The following is a 21,059-nucleotide window of genomic DNA, read 5'->3' as shown; positions in this document are numbered from 1 at the left end:
ACAGTGTGCTTCGGGTAGCGCACAATCTACTTATTTGGGTGCAGACCAATTTGCTTTCCATCCGAGCAGCATTCCTACCAGGTTGACTCAATCATGCTGCAGATGCTCTCTCTCTTTTGGCAGGGTGTCGCAGGGAGATTGGAGTCTACATCCAGACATTATACAGATGATATGGAGAACATATGGGACCGCTGCGGTGGAAGTGTTTGCAGACAGTCTCACTGTCCCCATTGGTTTTCCCTGATGGACAAACCAGGGTCTCTGGGTCTAGATGCGTTAGCCCACGACTGGCCGGACGTGATGCTGTATGCTTTTCCCCATTACCACTGGTTTGGAAGACTCTGTGTCGGGTGCGTGACTGCAGGTACTGCCTACAGTCCCTGACAAAAGTCTTGTCGCTTATCTATTTTCTAGAAATACCTGATATTAACCTGACTTTTAATTAATTAATTGGTGTTAGAAATAGCTCATATGAAAAGCTAAAACCCTCCCAAATGATGTTTAATGCACTGAAATAAATAATGTTCACAGAAAAAATATTTATCATTTAATCAAGACTGAAAGGACTGCATCCATGCGGTTTGGCAAGGATTCATACAATTTATTGATGAAGTCATCAGGAATAGCTAAGAAAGCAGTCTTGCATGCCTCCCAGAGTTCATCAATATTCTTTGGTTTCATCTTCCATGCGTCCTCTTTCATCCTACCCCACATATGCTCAATGATGTTCATGTCTGGTGACTGGGCTGGCCAATCCTGGAGCATCTTGATCTTCTTCGCCTTGAGGAACTTTGATGTGGAGATGGAAGTATGCGATGGAGCACCGTCCTGCTGCAGAATTTGGCCTCTTTTATGGTTGGGAATATAAGAAGTAGCTAAGATTTTTATTTTTTAGAATATTGATGTTGCCTTCCACCTTGCAGATCTCTCGCACACCCCCATACTGGATGTAACCCCAGACCATGTTTTTTCCGCCACGAAACTTCACAGTTTTCTGGGTGAATCTCTGATCCATTCGGGCACCAGTAGGTCTCCTGCAATATTTGCAGCGACTGTGGTGTAATTCAACAGAAGATTCATCTGAAAAATCCACCTTCTGACACTTTTCCAGCGTCCATCTTTTTAGCAGGTTGTGGGCCTTGGCAAATGCCACATGCTTTTTCAATTGTCTTTTGTTTAGTGCTGGCTTCTGGGCACTGATTCGACCATGGAGGCCATTTCGAGACAGAATCCGACAAACTGTTCTGGTTGACTTCAGGGACTTCATGTGACCAGGTCTCGTGGAGCTCTGCTGCAGTGGAAAATGGGCTGGCCTTGGATTTTCGAGCCAACAAACGGTCCTCTCGAGCAGTTGTCTTGCGGGGTCTGCCTGACCTGGGCTTGTCAAAAACGTCTCCAGTCTCTTCAAATCTTTTTTTTATCCTCTGTACTTGACGCTGAGACACATTGAAGGTGTCTGCCACATCAGCAGTGGATCTGGTCTTCAGCCTCTTGATAATCAAAACTTTAGTCTCAGGGTGAATCTTAGGCATGTTTGCAGAGGTCTAGTTCCAGTTGATGTGAAGGTCTAGTGTACTGGGGTTCTTTTTATACACACTTGAGACCACATTATTAGTCACAGGTGAAGCTCATATGACAAGGTGACAACTTATGTCTTTGCAAAAATTGACTCAATGGGCTTTACCAAGCTGTGAATATTAGAATACTTTTTGAAAGTTTAGTTTTTCACTGAAACATTATCACAAAAGCTGGTGGGATTAAAATGAGCCATTTCTTGTAAAAAAAAAACATTGATTAGAAATATATTTCAGCGGCACTTTAGGTCAATTTGTACACAAGCGACAAGACTTTTGTCAGGGACTGTACTGTTGGTTGCCCCTCATTGGCCTGCAAGGCCGTGGTTTAAGACACTTCTTTAGGTTTTAATAGGGCCTCCTTGTCATCTGCCGAACAGACCGGACCTATTGATTCAGTTAGGAGTGAGAGTTTGGCACCCACATCCAGAAAAGTTGAAACTGTGGGTGTGGCCTCTCTTGGAGTGTTTGCAGAGAGCCAGGCACACTGTTTTAAATGTGCGTGCTGCATCTTCGCGCAAGTTGTACTCTTCTAAATGGAAGGTATTATGTGTTAGTGTTCTACCCATGACATTGACCCATTACAGTGCTCGGTGGGATGCATTTTAGATTTCTTGCAACATCTTCTGGAGCTTGGACATTCTGCATCTACACTTAAGGTGTATGTGGCAGCTTAATCAGCTCACCGGTCTGAGTTTGCTGCTTCTTCACTTGGGTCTGACCGGCTGATTGTTGCCTTCTTGAAAGGTGCTAATCGTCTTTGTCCTCCATGGACGGGCCATAGCCTGACATGGGATTTGAGTATGGTGCTTACTTTGGTAGCGTCTCATTGTGGCCTAACCCGGCATTTCTACCCAAGATCTTGTCTCCACAATTTATGAACACAGCTATCGTGTTGGCTGCACTGCCACCAGATCAAAATGACATACGATCGGAGCTATGTCCAATTAGGTCCTTGAAGACTTACATTGATAAGACCGCAGCCTTGCGTAAAATGGACCAGTTTGTTTGTTTTAGTAAAATGCGCAGAGGTGCTGCGCTTTCTAAACAGAGACTGGCACACTGGGTGACACAGGTTATTTTACATGCTTATGGATCTGCAGGAAAGTCTGTTCCCTCATCTGTTCATTGTCATTCTACACGTGCCTTGGCAACATCTTGGGCAGCGTTCAAAGGGGTGTCGCTCTCTGAAATTTGTGCAGCAGCAACCTGGGCTTCATCATGTACAATTTCATGTTTTTAAAGATTGAATGTGACTCCCTTGCCAGCAGTATGGGGAATTCCTCGTGACGGCGTAGGTATTCGTCTTCCACTAGTGCTTTTCAGCACTGCCTCTGGCGGTCTGGAGCGAAGGAAATTGAACGCTGGTTACGGAGGTAACTGTGGTTCTATGACTAAGTGGAAGACCGCCAGATTCTCTGGTCACTCGGTGTTGCGAGAATCGAGGTGACGTGCTAAAGGGTTATTTATAGTTCAAGGCACGTCACGAGTCACGGGGTGACAACTTTGTCATTTGATTCTCGATCAAGCGTGAGCATGTGGAGTTTTCCACTAGTGCTTTCAGCACTGCCTATGGTGGTCTTCCACTACACGTGGTTTCTTTTGTTTGCGGGGTTTCCGGGGTAACCGCTGCATTCTGCAGTTCATCAGCGCCCTCTGCTGTCACTGAGCGGCACTTCATTAGCGCGTCTCCTTCACTTGTTCATGTGCTTCTCATTTACACCTGAGCGCGTGTTGAGTATTTATACGGTTGATGGGCAAAGTATTCTTAGGTGCATTATAAAAAATTATTAATTGTTAATAAATTATTTACGATATTTTAAAGTGCCCACGATAACAATATCGTGCATATTCATTTTCGTGATAAATCGAATTATCGAAAATCGGCACGTGCCTAAAGCAAACTAATATAGCTTAACAAACAACACAAAAGGGGAAAACAGCACTTACACTTAAAACACTGTTTGTAGATATGCATCTTTGTTGTATTTATTTGTCCTATTGTCATTTGTTTGTTTATAAGTATATATTTTTATTATTGACCGTTTACTTGATTACGTAATTACTTGAAAACTTTTTACTTATATTAAGCAATATTAATATATAAGCATGGCCTATTGCTATGGTTTACTTTTAAGATTTTGGTCATATTTCCCACCCCAAGCGATCGTGTTATTAAAAACGATAAAAGAACACCACTGGACCAGCCTTTTTTTTTGTAATAGGCCTACCAAACAAGATTTATGCATTTAGTTTGTTTTATTGCCATATGACTATTGTGCATCTAACATATGGTTAATGTGGCATCCTAATTATGAAAAAAAAAAAATGTTCGCAAATTTATGGAAGTGACCACCACAAAATTAAAAAAATGTTGGTCAAAAAAATAAATAAAATAAATAAATGTTGTGTGTGTATGTATGTGATATATAATATATGCATGCATGCTAATCATGGTGGGATTGAGCTATGAATAATAAGTTTACTAATACTTTGTTCAATTTAAATAAATTAAATATAAGTATATAATTATTATAAGTATAATAAGTAATTTAGTGATTCTGCATTTCATTTGCATGTTTTTTTATTTATTGGCGATATAGAATTTTATTTCAGAATTAAATTTATTTCATAATGGTCTTTTAAAGGTCTTAAAGGTGCACTATGTAGTATTTTTGCAGTAAAATATCCAAAAACCACTAGGCCGGTGTTATATATTTTGTTTAGTTGAGTACCTACAATATCCCAAATGTTTCCAACAATTTGTAAATTGTGAGAAAATTACTATTTTAACTAAGGGGCGTTTCAGCATTGCGTTTGAGGGAGTCGTCTGTCAATTGCGTCATATCTGCGCTACCCTTGGTTTCGGGTTTTACTTGGCAGTTGGCTTGTTGCGATAGTCGGTGATACACGGTGTTTAACCCACCTAGCGGTCATAGCACTTGACCACCGGCACCGCCCCCATCGTGTTGAAGTTTTAGCCTACAGCAATAAAGCACAACTCAGTTAGTGATTACGTGCCTTCGTAATTTAGAGTAAGCGGAACGAGTGCCGCAGTAAAGCAGCAGGTGTCCGATTTCATTTTGAGGAGAGTGAGGCGAGCTAACTGGCAAAGGATGGCGGAAGATCTAGTTTCAAAGTGAAATGCAAAAGCACCTATTTGGAAATATTTTGGATTCAAACCAAATGCCAATAGGGAACCTGAAATTGTTAACCAGGCAACCTGTAAACTTTGCCTGATGAAAGTGGCAGCATCCGGAGGTAACCCTTCGAATTTACACGCACATCTTCAAGCACACCACAAAAATGAAGCGGCCAAGATGGGTCCAGCGGCAAAAAATCGACCACAAAAGCCTGACAACCAAACACAGCCTTCGATAAGTGGAGCATTTGCGCGATGCACAAAATATAAAAAGGACAGTGCGAGGTGGAACAAGTGCACTGACGCAGTGACGAAATACATATGCAAGGAAATGGTGTCTTTTAATACTGTTGAAAAGCAATCTTTCAGAGACCTCATAACCACACTCGACAGCCAATATGAACTGCCAGGGTGTTACTATTTCACCAAAACAGCTCTCCCACGTGCCTACAACCTTGTCCGGAGTGCAATACGTTTGCAATACGTTATTTCAACTGTTGAGCATTTTTCACTCACCACGGACATGTGGTCAACACAAAGATGACCCCTTATGTCTCTGACTGTCCATTTTATTGATACTGAATGGGGACTACAATCAAAATGCCTACAAACTAGTTTTTTGCCAGAGGATCACACTACAGCCAACTTGGCCGACGCTTTGCATGAGGCCCAAGTGATTGGGGATTAGACGAGAATAAAATATCTTGTATCACAACGGATAGTGGAGCTAATGTAAAAGCAGCTGTTCGTAATTTAGGCTGGCCCTGGTTAAGCTGCTTTGGGCACAACCTAAACCTAGCTGTGTCCAACACAATCGACAAGACAGAGAAATCCCGCACAGACCGTGCTCTAGCGGTGTGTCGTGCAATAAACGGCATGTTCTCCCACAGCTGGAGAAGGGAACTGCAAAAAGCCCAAGCCGAGCTTGGCCTTCCTGAACACTCGCTGGTGACGGTAAGTTTATTGTAGCCTCAAATAGTTTGTGACAAAAGCATCTGTTAACAAAAAAAAAAACATTAAAACAATGATAATAAATAATTATAATAAACCATGTTTTTAATTATTAATATTTTTATGTTTTAATAGTGATTTGTAATATTGCATTTTTAAACGAATTTTCTCCCATGAGGACTGTGCAACTCGCTGGGGATATAAGCAGAAAATGATTGATAGGATGCTAGAGCAGAGGCCGGCCATCAATCGAGTACTTGCAGATGACCTTAAAGCAAATGTGAGCATCACATGGCAAAACGATGTTTTGCAATCGGTAAATAAAGCGTTGAAACCAGTAAGCGGGTTCACCGACATCCTGTCCGGCGAGAACTGTTACCGTGTCATCGCTTCTGCCTATGCTGCATCTCATTAAAGAGGACACTTTGGCCCCATCAAATGAGGATGGACAGCCAGCCTAAAAGGTGGCATCATAGCTATTTTAGATGAGAAATATGAAGCGCTGCCTGAAGAAAGCAAGGAGCTTATGCGCAAGGCGACTTTCCTTGACCCGCGCTACCGGGGTAACGACGATCCAAATGTTGATGAGACTAGGAGGATAATTGAGGAAGAAGCGGTCCTTTTGGGTAGAAGAGAACAGTCAGCGCAACCCGTGACAGAACAGGAAGGGGGAAATAAGGATGAAAGCGCAGAGGAGCCGCCGTACAAGAGGAAAACACTAGCAAGTTTATTAAAAAGAAAAACAGGCACTGCATCAACACTGACTGTTCCAGAAAGGGTGGTCACAGAAATCACAACTTATGTTCAGGAGCCCGAGTCCTCCATTAATGCTGAGACAGATCCTCTGGTTTTAGGTGTTGTGGAAAGAAAATCAAAATAGGCTCCCCGTTTTGGCAAAAGTAGCCAAAAAATACCTTTGTGTTTGTGCAACAAGCTGCGCATCCGAGAGAGTTTTCAGCACGATGGGAAACATAATCACCCCAACAAGATCTCTTTTGAAACCAGAAATGGTAAATATGTTGGCTTTTCTGGCCAGGAATATGTAAGAATGTATGCAACAAGCAGTGGGATCACGATTTGTTCCCTGTTGCAATTTAAAATTAAGGTTTTTCGTTTATTGTTTCTCATTTAGTCTATTTATAATTTTTTTTGTATGGTGTATGCAGTTAATAGGCCAACCTCTTTTTTAACAGCTTAACGTGAGTTTAATTTTTATAGGCCTATTCATTTTTTTTTTTTTTGCTCTTAAGTGTCCAGTGATTATTCGGGTAGGCTACCTTATTTAACGTAGTTTTTGATGTTCGTTCAATTCATATTCGATGGTTGTGCGTTACTATTTTATAATTTTATTTTTTGCTGAAAAAGGCAGGCACTTTATTTAACGAATAGTGATTTAAAAAAATATATAATTTCTTGTTTGATACTTGCACGATGTGTGCAGTGATTCGTTTTGTTAATAATGCACTTTAAAGGTGTTTCATAAGTGCTTTTGTTTAGTTTTTGCATGGCGTGTTATTATTCATTTTGCAATAAAGATGTGTGTAGTAGAGGTCTTCACGGGTCCAAAAATTCGCACCCGAACCCGAAGAGACCCGCAATGTTCAACACAGACCCGACCCGGACCCGTCTATTATTTCAAAAACTGGACCCGGACCCGTGCAGATCCGAAAAATGCGAAAAATATATTACCCGGAACCGACATGGACCCGTCTATTATTTGATAGCTGGAACCGAACCCGCCGGGAAGACACAGACGCGACTGGACCCGATTGTCTCATATTACACAAAATAACGTTACTGCTGTTAACAAGTTAATGAACAAGCTGCGAAAAATAACTTTGTCTCAGTCAGCCTACCTAACGATATAGCCGTTGTCTCCCTTGTACCTTGATTGTGATGTATTACAATATTCCTCATTAATTGTTCCAACTCCAAGCATGCTTAATTCACTCATTTCAGCTGTAAAAGTCAATTTTATTTCACAGTGACGGATATGAGTTAATTCGCATAATAACTTTGACTGTTTGCCCTTTTGAACTAATAACTATTGCTCGTTTAGTGCCATGGCCGCTTGCGTTACCATTATTTATTTGCCATAATCTCTCTGAGTCTGACTAGCAGAACTTTAAGATTAAACAAGACGGTTCATTCATATTATTCATAAGTCATTACAGTCACTGCGGTCTGCGGAAGCTCGGGTCGCCATAGAAACATGACACGCACTTGAGACTGCACTCGCGCGTCAGCTGGAGCAACCTGAAATATGAGCCTTTTTTTACGCAATTTGAGCATCACAGAAAACATTTATGTGACAGTTCACCTGAGGTCTTGTTGGTGATTTGAAATATATTCTTGAGTACATTATTACCGCGCGCATGCATTAAATCTGCCCGCTTTCTAAAAGGCAGAGAGAGAGAGAGAGAGATGATTTTTATAAAAACATCTTTATTACATCACTTTTTCAATTCCTCTAAAAAAAATTAACACCACAAAATATCAAAACACAGCTCCTCTTCCACCACTGAACACACAGCATCATAACACCACTGCTGTACAAAATTATCAACATCATTCATTGCTCTATAATACCTAAAATCTATTGTAATCCTGGACTTTACAAAAGCTTTAAACATAGGCAAAAGCTCTTTACCATGTGTATTCTCAATTGTATTTCTCCGTGTAACAAGTATGGCAAGTTTTGCTTGACCTATCAAAAAATTAATTACCTGCCATTTCATCTTTTGATTCTGACTATAGCCAGCTCCCAAAATAAATGCACTTTGAGTATATACCTCTCCAAATTTGTAAAAAACCTTACTTAAAATGTCAAACAGTGGCATCAATCTTCTACATTCCAAATAGCAATGAAAAACAGAGTCTCGGCATCCACAAAAAATACACTTATCATCAACATTACAATTAATAACAGATATAAAAGCATTTACTGCCACAACACCATGCAAAATTCTCCACTGTAAATCACCAACACGTTTCGTCAATGGTGGTTTATACAGCACCCGCCACACTGGTTTTATTCCTTCATCTAATGCAAGTTTTTCTCGCCACACTGTATCAGTTTTCTTGTCTAACATTGTTCTGTTAAAAATTTTCACAAAACATTTGTACATCACTTTACCATTTAACACAGCCAAGTCTAAACCCTTTAAACCTTTCAAATCCAATAAAGGTCCTGATGCATCTTTTAAATCTGGAGTAAGACCAAGGTTCGGAAAAGGATCCTTCTCATCCGACTTTATGGACCCATCTTTAAATCCTTTTAGCAACTTCAATTCCTCCTCTGTTAATTTTCCTCTCCAGAGTTCAACTATTTTTGCAGTATGACGAATTGATCTCTGTCCCAACAAAGTGACAACTGCATTAATATCTTCCAGATCGGGTCCAGACACCTCAACTATATGCTTCAATTGGACATTCCTGGAGGTGCAAAGTATCTGATTTAGTCCCATCATGTTTTCTCCTGTTACATCGAGCCTGGCCCCTTTAACCAAGGGTTCTTCAAGCAACCAGTACAATGAGTCTATTTTCTCCAGCCTGTGAATGATAAAAAGTCTCCAAACTTTGAAAAGTCCACAATAGAAGGGTGGTAATCCATTAAGGCAAATGTTCTTATGGTCCATTAGAAAGAGTGCAGAGTCCATACCAAGACCTTCTACTCTCTGTAAGATTGTTTTGGCCATCATTTGCCATACCAAATCTGCAGAGCCCGTCAAAAACTTTTGAACAAATTGTAGGCGAAAAGTCGCTAGCCTACTTTGCAAGTGCACCATGCCCTGGCCCCCCTCCTCTTTGGGCAAGTAAAGCACACTTTTAGGAAGCCAGTGAAATTTGTCCCAGAAGAAATTTACTAAAATTGCCTGTAATTTTGGTAACAGGCCAACAGGTGGGTCTAAACATGACAATTTATGCCACAATGTTGATGCTACTAAATTATTAATTACAAGAACTCTTCCTCGAAAAGACATTTGTGGATGAATCCATTTCCATTTTTTAAGTCTGCCCTCTATCTTTTCCACAATTCCTTCCCAATTTTTCTGCTGTGCAGCTTCATCACCCAGGTATACTCCCAAATACTTAAAACCCCCCCTTTTCCATATCATCTCACCCGGTAACTTTGGTAAACCATTCTCCCATTTTCCAATTGCCAGAGCATTGCTCTTCTCCCAATTTACTCTAGCAGATGAAATTAAACCAAACTTCTTTACCACAGATTCCAAATTGTCAATATCCTTCTGGCTATTTACTATTATCACAACATCGTCAGCATATGCTGACACCTGGTGTTGTAACTCTGTACAATGCAATGATAAACCCACAATTTTGCTCCTTAATTGTATTAACAATGGTTCAATAGCTAGGGAGTATAACATTCCTGAAAGCGCACATCCTTGTCTTATACCCCTACTAACATTAAACGGGGCGCTTAAACCACCATTGACCTTCAGCATGCTTTCAATGTTCTGATACAGCACTCGAATCATTTTAATAAATTCCAAACCAAAACCAAAAGCCTCCAAAGTTTTCCACAGATATTGATGTTCAATTCTGTCAAAGGCTTTTTCCTGGTCCATAGAGATGAGCCCTAAGTCCACCCCCAAAAAACCTGACACATCCAAAACATCTCTTATTAGATGAACATTATCTAAAATGGATCTACCTGGCACACAATAGGTCTGGTCCACATGAATAACTTGGCCCATTACTTCCCTCAGTCTGTTAGCCAAAACCTTAGATAAAATCTTCATATCAGAGCATAACAAACTTACAGGACGCCAGTTCTTAATCTGTTGTAAATTTCCCTTTTTAGGAAGCAATGTTATAGCTGCTCTTCGACAGCTCAAAGGCAGCGAGCCTTCAGTCAGACTCTCATTAAGAACGCTCAGTAGGTCCTCACCAAGCACAGACCAAAACTCTTTATAAAAGTCCACAGGGAGTCCGTCAATACCAGGAGACTTCCCACCCTCCATATCTTTAAGGGCATTCCAAAGTTCCTGGTTAGACAAGGGTCTTTCCAGATCTGCCTTTGACTCCTCAGCAACACTGGGCAATCCAACATGGAAACTGGCAGACACCTGTTCATTCTCTTTATATTCACTCTTGAACAGATCACTGTAAAACCTCACAGCTCTCCGTCTTATATCACTTGTTTCAGTTAACTCTTGGTCACTCTCTGACCGTAAAGAGTGAATATATCGGCATTGGCCATTTTTTTTCTCCAAGCTGAAGAAAATTTTTGATGGGGCATCCATTTGAGCCAAGTTCTGATACCTTGACCTTATCAGAGCTCCTTGTGCCTTTATACCAAGCATATTTTCTAAAAGAGACCTTTTGGATTTTAATGTCTCAACTTGTCTTGGTCCTTTTTTAACATCTGCCACTGCTTGTAAATTAATAATTTCAGATTCTAATTTTCTCATGTCTCTAGTGATGTCTCGAGACACATTGAAAGCATACTGTTGACAAAGCATTTTTATTTCAATTTTTCCATAGTCCCACCATTGTCTCAAATCATTAAAACATTCTTTTCTTAATTTAAACTGACTCCAAAAGAAACAAAAAGCTTCTTTAAAATTCAAGTCATTTAACAAAGATACATTAAAATGCCAATATGCACTCTTAACCTTCACATTTGCAATAAAAACCTGACATAAAACTAAAAAATGATCCGAAAAACCAACCGGCACAATTTCACATTTTTTTACAACATTTACATGGTGTTTAAAACAATAAAATCTATCAAGTCTTGCCATAGAGAGAGAATTTTCTCTTGTGTGTAACCATGTATACTGTTTCACATTGCCATTAAATTCCCTCCATAAATCACATAAATTATGTGCTTCAATCAGCTCCCGAAGCACTCGACTTGAAGCCGCGTGAGGCTCTACATGGTTTCTGTCCAACATTTCATTTTCTGTGCAATTGAAGTCTCCACCCAAAAATACATATTCATCAGTGTTAAACTTCTGCAGTCGTATTTATACTATTCAGAGTCCTTTCTGTACCATTCGTAGGGGCATACACATTTATAAACACCATCTTATAGTTTTCAAAAGTTGCCTGTATTATCATAAGCCTCCCAGCTATTACTTCTTCCACCTTATATGATACAGGCAAAAACCTCTTTGCAAATAAAACAGCCCCTCCTCCTCTATTAGAACTCATGTTTGTTAACATCACTTCTCCCTCCCATTCCCTTTTCCAATCAATTACATTCATGCAATCACTATGAGTTTCTTGTACATACATTACATCTATATTCTTTTGTTTTATTAGCTCATAGAGCATCATTCTTTTCTGAATATCTCTTGCACCGTTTATATTGAGTGAACCCACCCTTATTGCACTCATTAATAAAAGTGTAAAAAACTGGCACAACACATAACTCAGAAGAAATGAAAACAAATAATTATGTTGTTTCGAAACCATTTTCAGTTTGTAGTTCTTGTCTCAATCTAGCAACAAATTTCTTTAACCTATACATTTCTTGCACAGTAAATTGTTCAGTTCCTTCGCCCCTCATTAGTGTTCCAACTGACTCAATAAACACTCTCCGATCAGGAAAAAAATCCACAACCTGCACGTTTTTCATGTTCTTAGTTTTTTGCAAGAAAGCCCTAATTTTCACAAACGAATAGTCTTTCTTCTGTTTTCCTTCATTTTTACTATCAGTTACCTCACTATCTGAATCGCCCACTGTACTGAGTTCACTTTCATTGCATTTAACATCACTTACACCACTCTTCCTATTTCTTTCCATCTTTGTCCTGATCCTTTTCCTCTTAATAGAAGGCGTTTTAAAGATCTCTTCATCCTCCACTAATTCACTGTCCATTCCTTCTTCGAGGACAACTGCGGCAGTCTCAATCACGTTACTACATTCAGCGTTTACTTCTCCCCCATCTGCCCCTTCTACCTCCATGTCCTTCACCTGTTCACACACCTTCTCTGATGGGTTTTCACCATCCGCCACCTTATCTTGTACCTGCTCTTCCACTGCATCTCCCTCACCATCCCCAGAAGCTTCAACATTAGCAGTCTTCTCCGGACATGTACGTCTTAAATGCCCCTCTTGTCCACATCCAAAGCATTTCATTGTCTCAGATGACGCAAAGACAACATAGTCAAAACCATCAAACTTGAATTTAAATGCCACACTAAGTTCCTCAGTTTCGTTTTTCAAGATCATATAAACATGACGTCTGAAACATACAACATGTTTCAAAAGAGGTGATTTACATCCTAAATGAATCTTTTTCATCTGAGAGACAATTTTTCCATGCCTTGCTAACTCTGCCAACAACAGATCATCCTTTATAAAGGGAGGCACATTTGACAGCGTAATTTTTCTTGCAGGCTGAACCAAAGGCATTACCGGGGTAAAGGTATCTTTTATTATTATCCCACTTTGAACAACGCTATTCACCTTCTCTACACTATCGAGGAAAATGACTATGGCACTACTCATTCGTGACGCTGACATAATACTCTCATATCCGACGGCCTTTCCGACCGCCAGACTACACTCTTCAACTGAACAACTCATCACCGGCATGATTTTAATCCCGTGCCAGCGTGAGAGTCGCTCAAATGCCACTTTCTCTGAACCCCCCGGCGACGCCATCGCCGGTGATCAGACACCTAAAACCAGCAAACACCGGCGGGCAGCGTTCTCCACTAAACAACTATTTTCTGTACCACAACTATAAGATGCTTTCCAAAAAAAACGTATAATCGATCACAAGAAAAGGAAAGTTTTAGAAAGAAAGAAAAGACAGAAAACTCACTCGTTCCGTACCACACTCTCACGCCCACTCACTCCCAACATCCGCTGAGAGAGAGAGAGAGAGAGAGAGAGAGAGCTTGTGTTTTTGTTGTTGTTGTGTATTTCTAAACCTCATTTCCCAGCTCACACTTTTCTTATCCTAATTTAGCAATTTGTAAGTTACACAAAACACACAAGCCGCGCTGACTCTCACGGCCAGGTGTTCTCCGAGTCCGATTGACGTATTACATAAGCTACAACATTAACAGACCCGGGAACCGAAGTAATAGGTTAGGACCCGACCCGGACCCGGCTGACCATTTAAAAAATAGACCCGAACCCGTACGGGTCCCGGGTCCACGGGTCTCGGGTGCCCCGTGAAGACCTCTAGTGTGTAGTACAAGTGTGTCTTATTGTTTTGTGTATTTTTATTAAGAATAAAATAAATTAACCCATGATTAATTCAAACAAATGCTACTGAATTGCCGCTAATTAAAGTGAAAGTAAATTGAGACGTGTGCACGTCTGCACGACCGCATTTTCGGCCACCCGAAATCCCCAACACGCAACCCCGGTGACACCGGGTTTACCGTTTTTTTACACGTTGATTAACCGGTGGAAAAAATCCGTCACCGCAACATCCCTACTTGGCAGGAGCGCTTAACTCTTAGCAGTGTGAACAAGTGAACGCACAGAGTAACGTCATATCATTTTTTTTTTTAACACACTTAAATGTATCTAATATGAAAAACAGAGCTCCATTACCTCATAATCATAACCCGGCAGAACGGATCAGTGCAGGCGCCCGGCAAATGTGTCCCGTCCCGGTATTTGCGAGGAGGGTATTTGTTTAACAATCGCTCTAGCAGCTGTGCTCAGGTCCACAACACTCGGTCCTGCTCTGCTTTACACTACAGTAACGTTAATAAACGCATGCATGAACGTGATTTCTGCCCGAGTCCTATTTTCCACTGGCTGTGATGTGAAGACCACATGTCCCAAGATGACTTTGCGTCATCAAACTATGCATTTGTTTTGAATAGGCGCCCTACAGTGGACGGAAAGTTACACAGGACACCTTTAAAAAGTCTTCAATTTGACTTGGTGAAACATGCAGATACCCTGAATGTTGCTTGTCAGACTGTATGAACATGATCCCTGCTGTAAGCCATGTCAGACTTTATGATAGTCAAGGCATGCTAAAAACGGACGCACTGTTTTGTCTGAGAAAATGTAATCCCGGCTTAAGATATTCTGTGAATTTAAACATGGATTTTTATTATCTTGCATGTAAACACTGACATTTCACTTCATTTTCAACTTTGTGCATGAATATTTGCCTCAAAAGTCATGGAAATGTATTTAAATTGGTACAAACCAAGTGGCAACCTCCCGTGACCTCTCTTGAAGCCAATATGGAAGTAATGTAAACTGCAATTCCTCAAGTGGCAACTAAGGACAGGCTCCAGAAGGGAGCAGAATCTCATTTAGCCCCATGTTAAAATTCTTAACTTTACAGCAGAAAAACACATGTTTACAGCCTGGTACAAATTGTGGTTTTGGCTTATAAGGCTAATTTTGACCTTCATGACATCTTTGAGGGGGGTGAATTTTTTTATAACTCATTCGTTTACGTTATATAACGCCTTAAAGTTCTGCATAATTAAGGGCGTGGTTACAGGTGGATAGCCATTTATCTGCTGTCTATGGTCATTGTCACCTAAGCTCGGTCACCCACATCCCACCTTTTTGCCTATTGTCTGTTATCCGGGAGTGACACGCGATGACTCGCAAGATGGCGACGCCCAGCTCGCCTCTACTTTAAGCTTCAGAACGGCTTATCGGAATCCTATGGGTGACGTCACGAACACTACATCCATATTTTTTTACAGTCTATGGTACAAACCCTGTGAGTTCTCTTTTGAGTCCTGCACTTAAATGGACAAATGCACACATTATGTCAGCATGCCTGTCTTGGCGAGTATCCTAGCAAACGTAGTTGTTTTTTTCTTTAGTATTTGACAGTAGTCTTTTCACTGAACATAGGACAACCAAAACCATGACTCCAAAACTGTGATGTAACATATCACACTAAACTGACCAATACAAGTTTTGATTAAAATTGACAGAATTTGAAAACTAATTTAGTTTCATATACAAAGTAACTAAGCTTTTTGAGATTACAGGATGTCAGTAATCCAAGACGTTTTGTTCTAGCCTGACGTGGTCATACTGAATTCTAGTCAGAATATGAGTCTGAAACTGCTCCATTGGGCTGTGATTATGGGGCGTGTTTCAACCGAACCAGGAAAGACCTCAATTGGATAGACCTACAACCATTCAGAGCAATGAAGCGACGTCAACAGAGCTCAACTGCACTGTGTTGCCAGTTTTTTCCCCGCGGGTTGTTTTCTATGTCCGCGGGTTGAAGCGACTATTATGTGATGTATAGACCCATAAATGCGAATTTTAGCAGGCAACCTTGCCAAAATAACACATTTTACCCCCCAAACACCTTTTTTTTTTTTTTTTTTTTTTTTTTTTTTTTTTTTGTTGTTGATTTTTTGCTTCTGTGAAGGTGCCACAAAGCGGCACTCTTACCGACTGCAGGCTTCTGAAGGTGATGTGGACTTGGGGGCCGTGGGGTCTCTTGCTGCCTTTTGTGATTATTTATTTATTTGTTTATTTATTTATTTATTTATATAGATTTTTTAAAAAATATTTGAATTCACATTTACAGATGCTTTGCCAAACCAATGGCGCAAAACAACATTAGAGATTTAGTTTTTTGTTTTGAGTTTCAGCTGAAACAATCTGGCTGGGCTGCTACAGTTTGGTAATTATTGGGAAACACTGCAGTGGCTTAAAATAGCTGTTTACTTATTTGCTTTTTTCTTGTAAAAAATGATGTTTGGTGTATATTTATCATGTATATATATTTTTTCTTTTCTTTGCATTATTTGCAGGACCATCTATGAGAAACTGGCAAGTGCTTTTACTGAGGAACAAGCAGTGCTTTTTTATCAGCGAGTGGAAGAGATTTCACCTAACATCCGATACTGCGCATATAACATTGGTGAGAAACTGAGACAGTTTCAGATAACATTTGATGTAGTATGTTTTATAGCCATTTGTGAATGTCAAAGATCTGCAAAGTTTTAACTGGATATTGTCTTTCAAAAGAGAGAACACTTCTGAACTGCCTGAAATAAGTTTGTATCTGTAATTCCAGTCTTACTTCCTCCATGAATCCATGCAAGTTAGTAACAATTTTGCATAATGCCTAGGCCTAGAGGAGTTTGGTTGGTGTTGTCGACATGTTGAGACTACACAAAGGCAGTTTTCTGCGTTGCAAAAACATTCTGCACACTGTTTTCTGTGCTCCAAAACCAAATTGACTTTGTGTACTCTTCCACAGGATGAGGACTCAAATTGATAGTTAAATTGATGTGACCATTGTGGCACAGGAGGGGTTTACGGAGACATAATTCTTTATCGAATGTTTTAGACACTGTGAAAAGGTCATTCTGCAATGTAGTATATTATGAGAGTATTTTGATCTCTGGTCAAAAAACTAAAAGCAATTTGGAACATTTGAAAATCCATAATAGGCATTTTAAGGCAAAGGTAGGCCACTCGTATGCATAAATTGGAGAAAGCATAACACTTTGTTGCAGCTGTTGCCACCTTATAGTTAAGAGACAATTGCCATAGTCATAGAGCCATGCCCTATGTTAGTTGTATTTAGTGTTGCACGATATACTGGTAGTAGAAAAGTTTTGCGATACCCTGCTATTACAAACGGTACGATATGGAATTTTATTAGTAACGGTACTTTAAGGAGGACAGCCCTAATGAGCTGTATTTGTTAATTTGCGTCGATGTGTGACCACAGGTGTCAGGATGTGTGTGCTGAGCTCTGCTTCCACCATTCACTAAACATTGAAAGCAGAAGAGTTAAAGGGGCCATATAATGCCATTTTTGTACAAGTTAATATGATTTAGTGTCTAAAATTAAAACTTTTTTTTAATATACTTTAATTAAAAATTCTATTTAGTATTCTAAGAAATCACTCATTTAACCTGGTGAAAAACAGCTCTGTTTTCAGCAAGCCGTTTCTGTGCATTTGCCTTTTATGCTAATGAGCATTTCTCACCCCGCCCCTCTGTTCTGTGGGGGCTTTGACCTATGTGTGAAGTGCTGCTTTGACAACAGTAGAACGTTTGACAACGTGAGTCTCTCAAGACACATCTGTGCAAGTTCTGCCATATCAATTCGATTTTGGATCAGAAAACCTGTGCTTTCGTAGTGCGGATGTAAAATTTTCATTTGAGATCTGGGTGCCAACCTTACACAGGTTCTTTTGGCTGACGGCTGGCCACATGTTGCACTATGGCCAAATCTTTAGATGTGCTTGCCTATACAAATGCAAATAAGTGATCAGATGACAACATATTTTGGAGTGATACTGAAAAACATAATTTTGAGTATTTATAGTATTGAATCAAACGCATTTGCAGGATGTAACAGTATTTTGCAGGTATTGTTTGTAATAACACAATAACCATAACGTGTTGTTAAAAAACATGGGATTAGGCCATCCTTAAAAATATTCTTGTTTGCCGTAACCCGACCGACCCTGTCAATTTAGGGCCGACTCAAAATTTTTTTTTTTTTCCTTTTAGTCCGACCGACTTGCCGGTTGTAAATTGGCTTTAAGACCGACCAATTTCTTTTTTTACTTTTCAAACAACTAATACAACAGTAATAAAATAATATGAATTATATTTTAGTAAGTATTATAAATGTATAAATTGCCTGGGCCATACAAACGAAGGCTACGTTCTTTCGTTTATAGAAAAACCCGTGACGTCATCTATGTTTACACTATGGTTAACGGATGTCACACTATGGCCTGCACGTGCGTTCGTTTCGGCTCGGCTCATACTCTCATTCACTGTAACGTTTGACTGTTAAAGCCCTGTCGGAGATTTCGCCGTGTGACAGGAGTCAGGACCATGGACACGTTACACACACCGGGCAAGTGCACTGCAGAAGGGAGGGCTTAGTTTGAGCCCCTGCCCTTTTTGAAAATGAATCAAAAGTGCCGCTCTCAACATTTATCATTACTATATTGTGGCGAATAAAACAGATTTTGAATTATAATTAATATAACAACGTGTACAAAACAGTAACAAATGGCGGAGAAGCCATTTATCTTGTCTCTGTCAGTCTGAAATGTCGTTGTCATAACGCGTTGCGTGTGGGTATGCGTGGGTAGCGTGTGTTCTGCTCGACCCCAGCGCGTGGTGGGAGCGGCGGCACTGGTTGTAACTTGAAAAATAATGCTTTATGTATGGTTCTGTCGATGGATACACGTGCACTACAACAGCGATAATAAAAGAAAACATGGGCAAAACGATCTATATTTGTAAACTGTGTTCAATGCATGCGAGTGCTGCCGTATGACCAGTCATTTTCGCCATCATCACTCAGTATATTCTCCAGAAGACGCGAATGAGAACCCTCTGCAGTGAGAGAAGATCTGTCTCTGTGCGCAGCGCGCGCACGTCTCACAGCGCGCAAATATTGAGTTCTTTCAGGTCTTGCGTTTGAACGGATAAACTCACACAAAAAGTATGTCAACATGTCGATCTTGATGAGTATCCATCAGACAGTCTATATCCCTTAAGAGAACTTTATACAGTTGAGAAAGACGATGCATATCTCTGTATTAGGTCTTAAAGGGGCAGTAGCCTTTACTGCTGTCTGTCAAACAAAAGATAAGGACTCACTCACTGCTCTTGATTGAATAGCTGGTTATAGCTACTTAATTAATTGAATTCATAAAAACAACTTTTTGCTTTTTAATATTCAAATGCACTAGTCTATATCACCAGATGCGTTGGTCTGGCAAGTAGTGCAAGCCACTTCAGACACACAGATAGTTGCGTGTTCTGAGTTAACACAATCGAGCATAAAAATAAGAAACATATCACGGGAAAATACTAAAACGTGAAGACAGCGGGAAAAGAGCTAAAATACGTGAGAAACACGGGAAAAAAGGGAGGGTTGACAGCTTTGAGTCAATGACAGCTAGCTGGTGGTTGGACCCTTTTCTTAAAGAATGCACCTGAAATTTATGCAATAAACATGTTTTTGACAAATATTTCAATTTGTTTGTTGTCTATATAGCCTGCAATTAGCCTACACGCCCGAAGGCACGGCTTGAAGACCCAGTCAGTGATGTCACGATATGCCAATTTGTTTAAATTCATACCTACGTAATCACCATCACCAAAAATTTACTTTTTTTTTGTATTAAAATTTGAAAAAAAAAAATATAGACCTACCTACCGACCCTTTTTTAATTTTTTTTTACTGTTACTGCAAACCAAAATATTTTTAAGGATGGCCTTATGAATTATTTTGAGAACGTCATACATGAAGCATGCAAGCATGCCGTGAGCGTCTCGGTTGCGTGGCGTGTTCGTTTTTATTTTAAAAGAAGTATAAACTGGGCTTTAAGCTAAGAGTAAGGGCTGGGTTGACCTCGTTGCTATAGATGGTTATCACGCTTACTAACTATGCCCACAGTGATTGGCTGATAGGGGAGGGATCTTTGTCAGTGATTTAATTATAGAAATATTTAGTTGAACGAGGTTTCATGTTGCTATATTCAAATAAATATTTTAAAATAAGAATGTTGCCATATTCAAAGAGATTTTAAATTAAGATTTTTAAATATTTTAAAAAGTAGACTGTGTCACTAATTAAACTAGTATATGTTCAGCTAATTCAGACTCTAACGTGTGGATCTCAAGAGATTGCAGAATTCGAGTGAAAATTGTTTTATAAAAAAGTGAGGAACACGTTCAAACTGTGAGGAACACGTTCAAACTGTCTATCTAATCAGCACGAGAGGAGATATATACACAGCCGAGAGCCGACTCGCCTAACGTCAGTTCCTCCACAGTTTTCTGGATCCCTCCATAATTCTGGGTTTAGGCTCAATTTTGAGCTCAGAGCCCTCGATTGCTTTGGACAGCACGTCAAAAACGCTTATATTGCTTTACTTTATTCAATCATTTGTAAGCGTGAACTCGTATAAACAACTACCACAGGTAATCTGACATTATTTTTTTATTTTTATTAAAGATACATTTATTATCACTATTGCCTCAATGTTGTATAGAGTCTTTGGGTGGATTGCAGCAACAGGCATTAAGATTGTTTCTGATTTGGTCTTAGTGACTTAGACTACTCCTAGCATTTTGTTGATTCAAGAGCTTTGTGAAATACTCTTAAAGCAAAAATTCAGGAGTCCTAAAATTAGGACTGACATGCCCATTATTTTTAAGAGTTTATCCTTAATTGGCAAGTTAGAAGCTACTTTTAGCCTTAAGATGTTTTGTGAATTCGGCCCTAGGGGATCTATATCCAGGGAAGAACTTGACAGAATGTCCTTTTTTTTTTGCATAATTGTAAAAGATGATGATTTCTGTAAATCACTTTGCAGGAAATTCTCAGGAATATGGCCGTTTAGTAAACTGACTTGGATGAATTTTGGAAAAGCTCACATTCATTCAAAGATACTGAAATGCGCGCACT

The 21,059-nt window shown here is 39.8% G+C and overlaps 1 protein-coding gene across 1 annotated transcript in view; it reads left to right on the top strand.

Moving 5' to 3' along the window:
- srp68 (signal recognition particle 68) overlaps positions 1-21,059 on the top strand; it is a 96,151-nt gene that overhangs the window by 26,109 nt on the left and 48,983 nt on the right. The window contains exon 6 of the mRNA XM_067459428.1: positions 16,414-16,523. Coding sequence (XP_067315529.1) covers positions 16,414-16,523 — 110 coding nt within the window. The remainder of the gene's footprint in view (positions 1-16,413; positions 16,524-21,059) is intronic.

This window comes from Pseudorasbora parva, chromosome 12 (assembly GCF_024679245.1).
Source record: "Pseudorasbora parva isolate DD20220531a chromosome 12, ASM2467924v1, whole genome shotgun sequence".
In the NCBI taxonomy this organism is placed as follows: domain Eukaryota; kingdom Metazoa; phylum Chordata; class Actinopteri; order Cypriniformes; family Gobionidae; genus Pseudorasbora; species Pseudorasbora parva.
The sequence above is the reverse complement of the archived record's forward strand: the minus strand, read 5'-3'. Positions and strand labels throughout refer to the sequence as shown.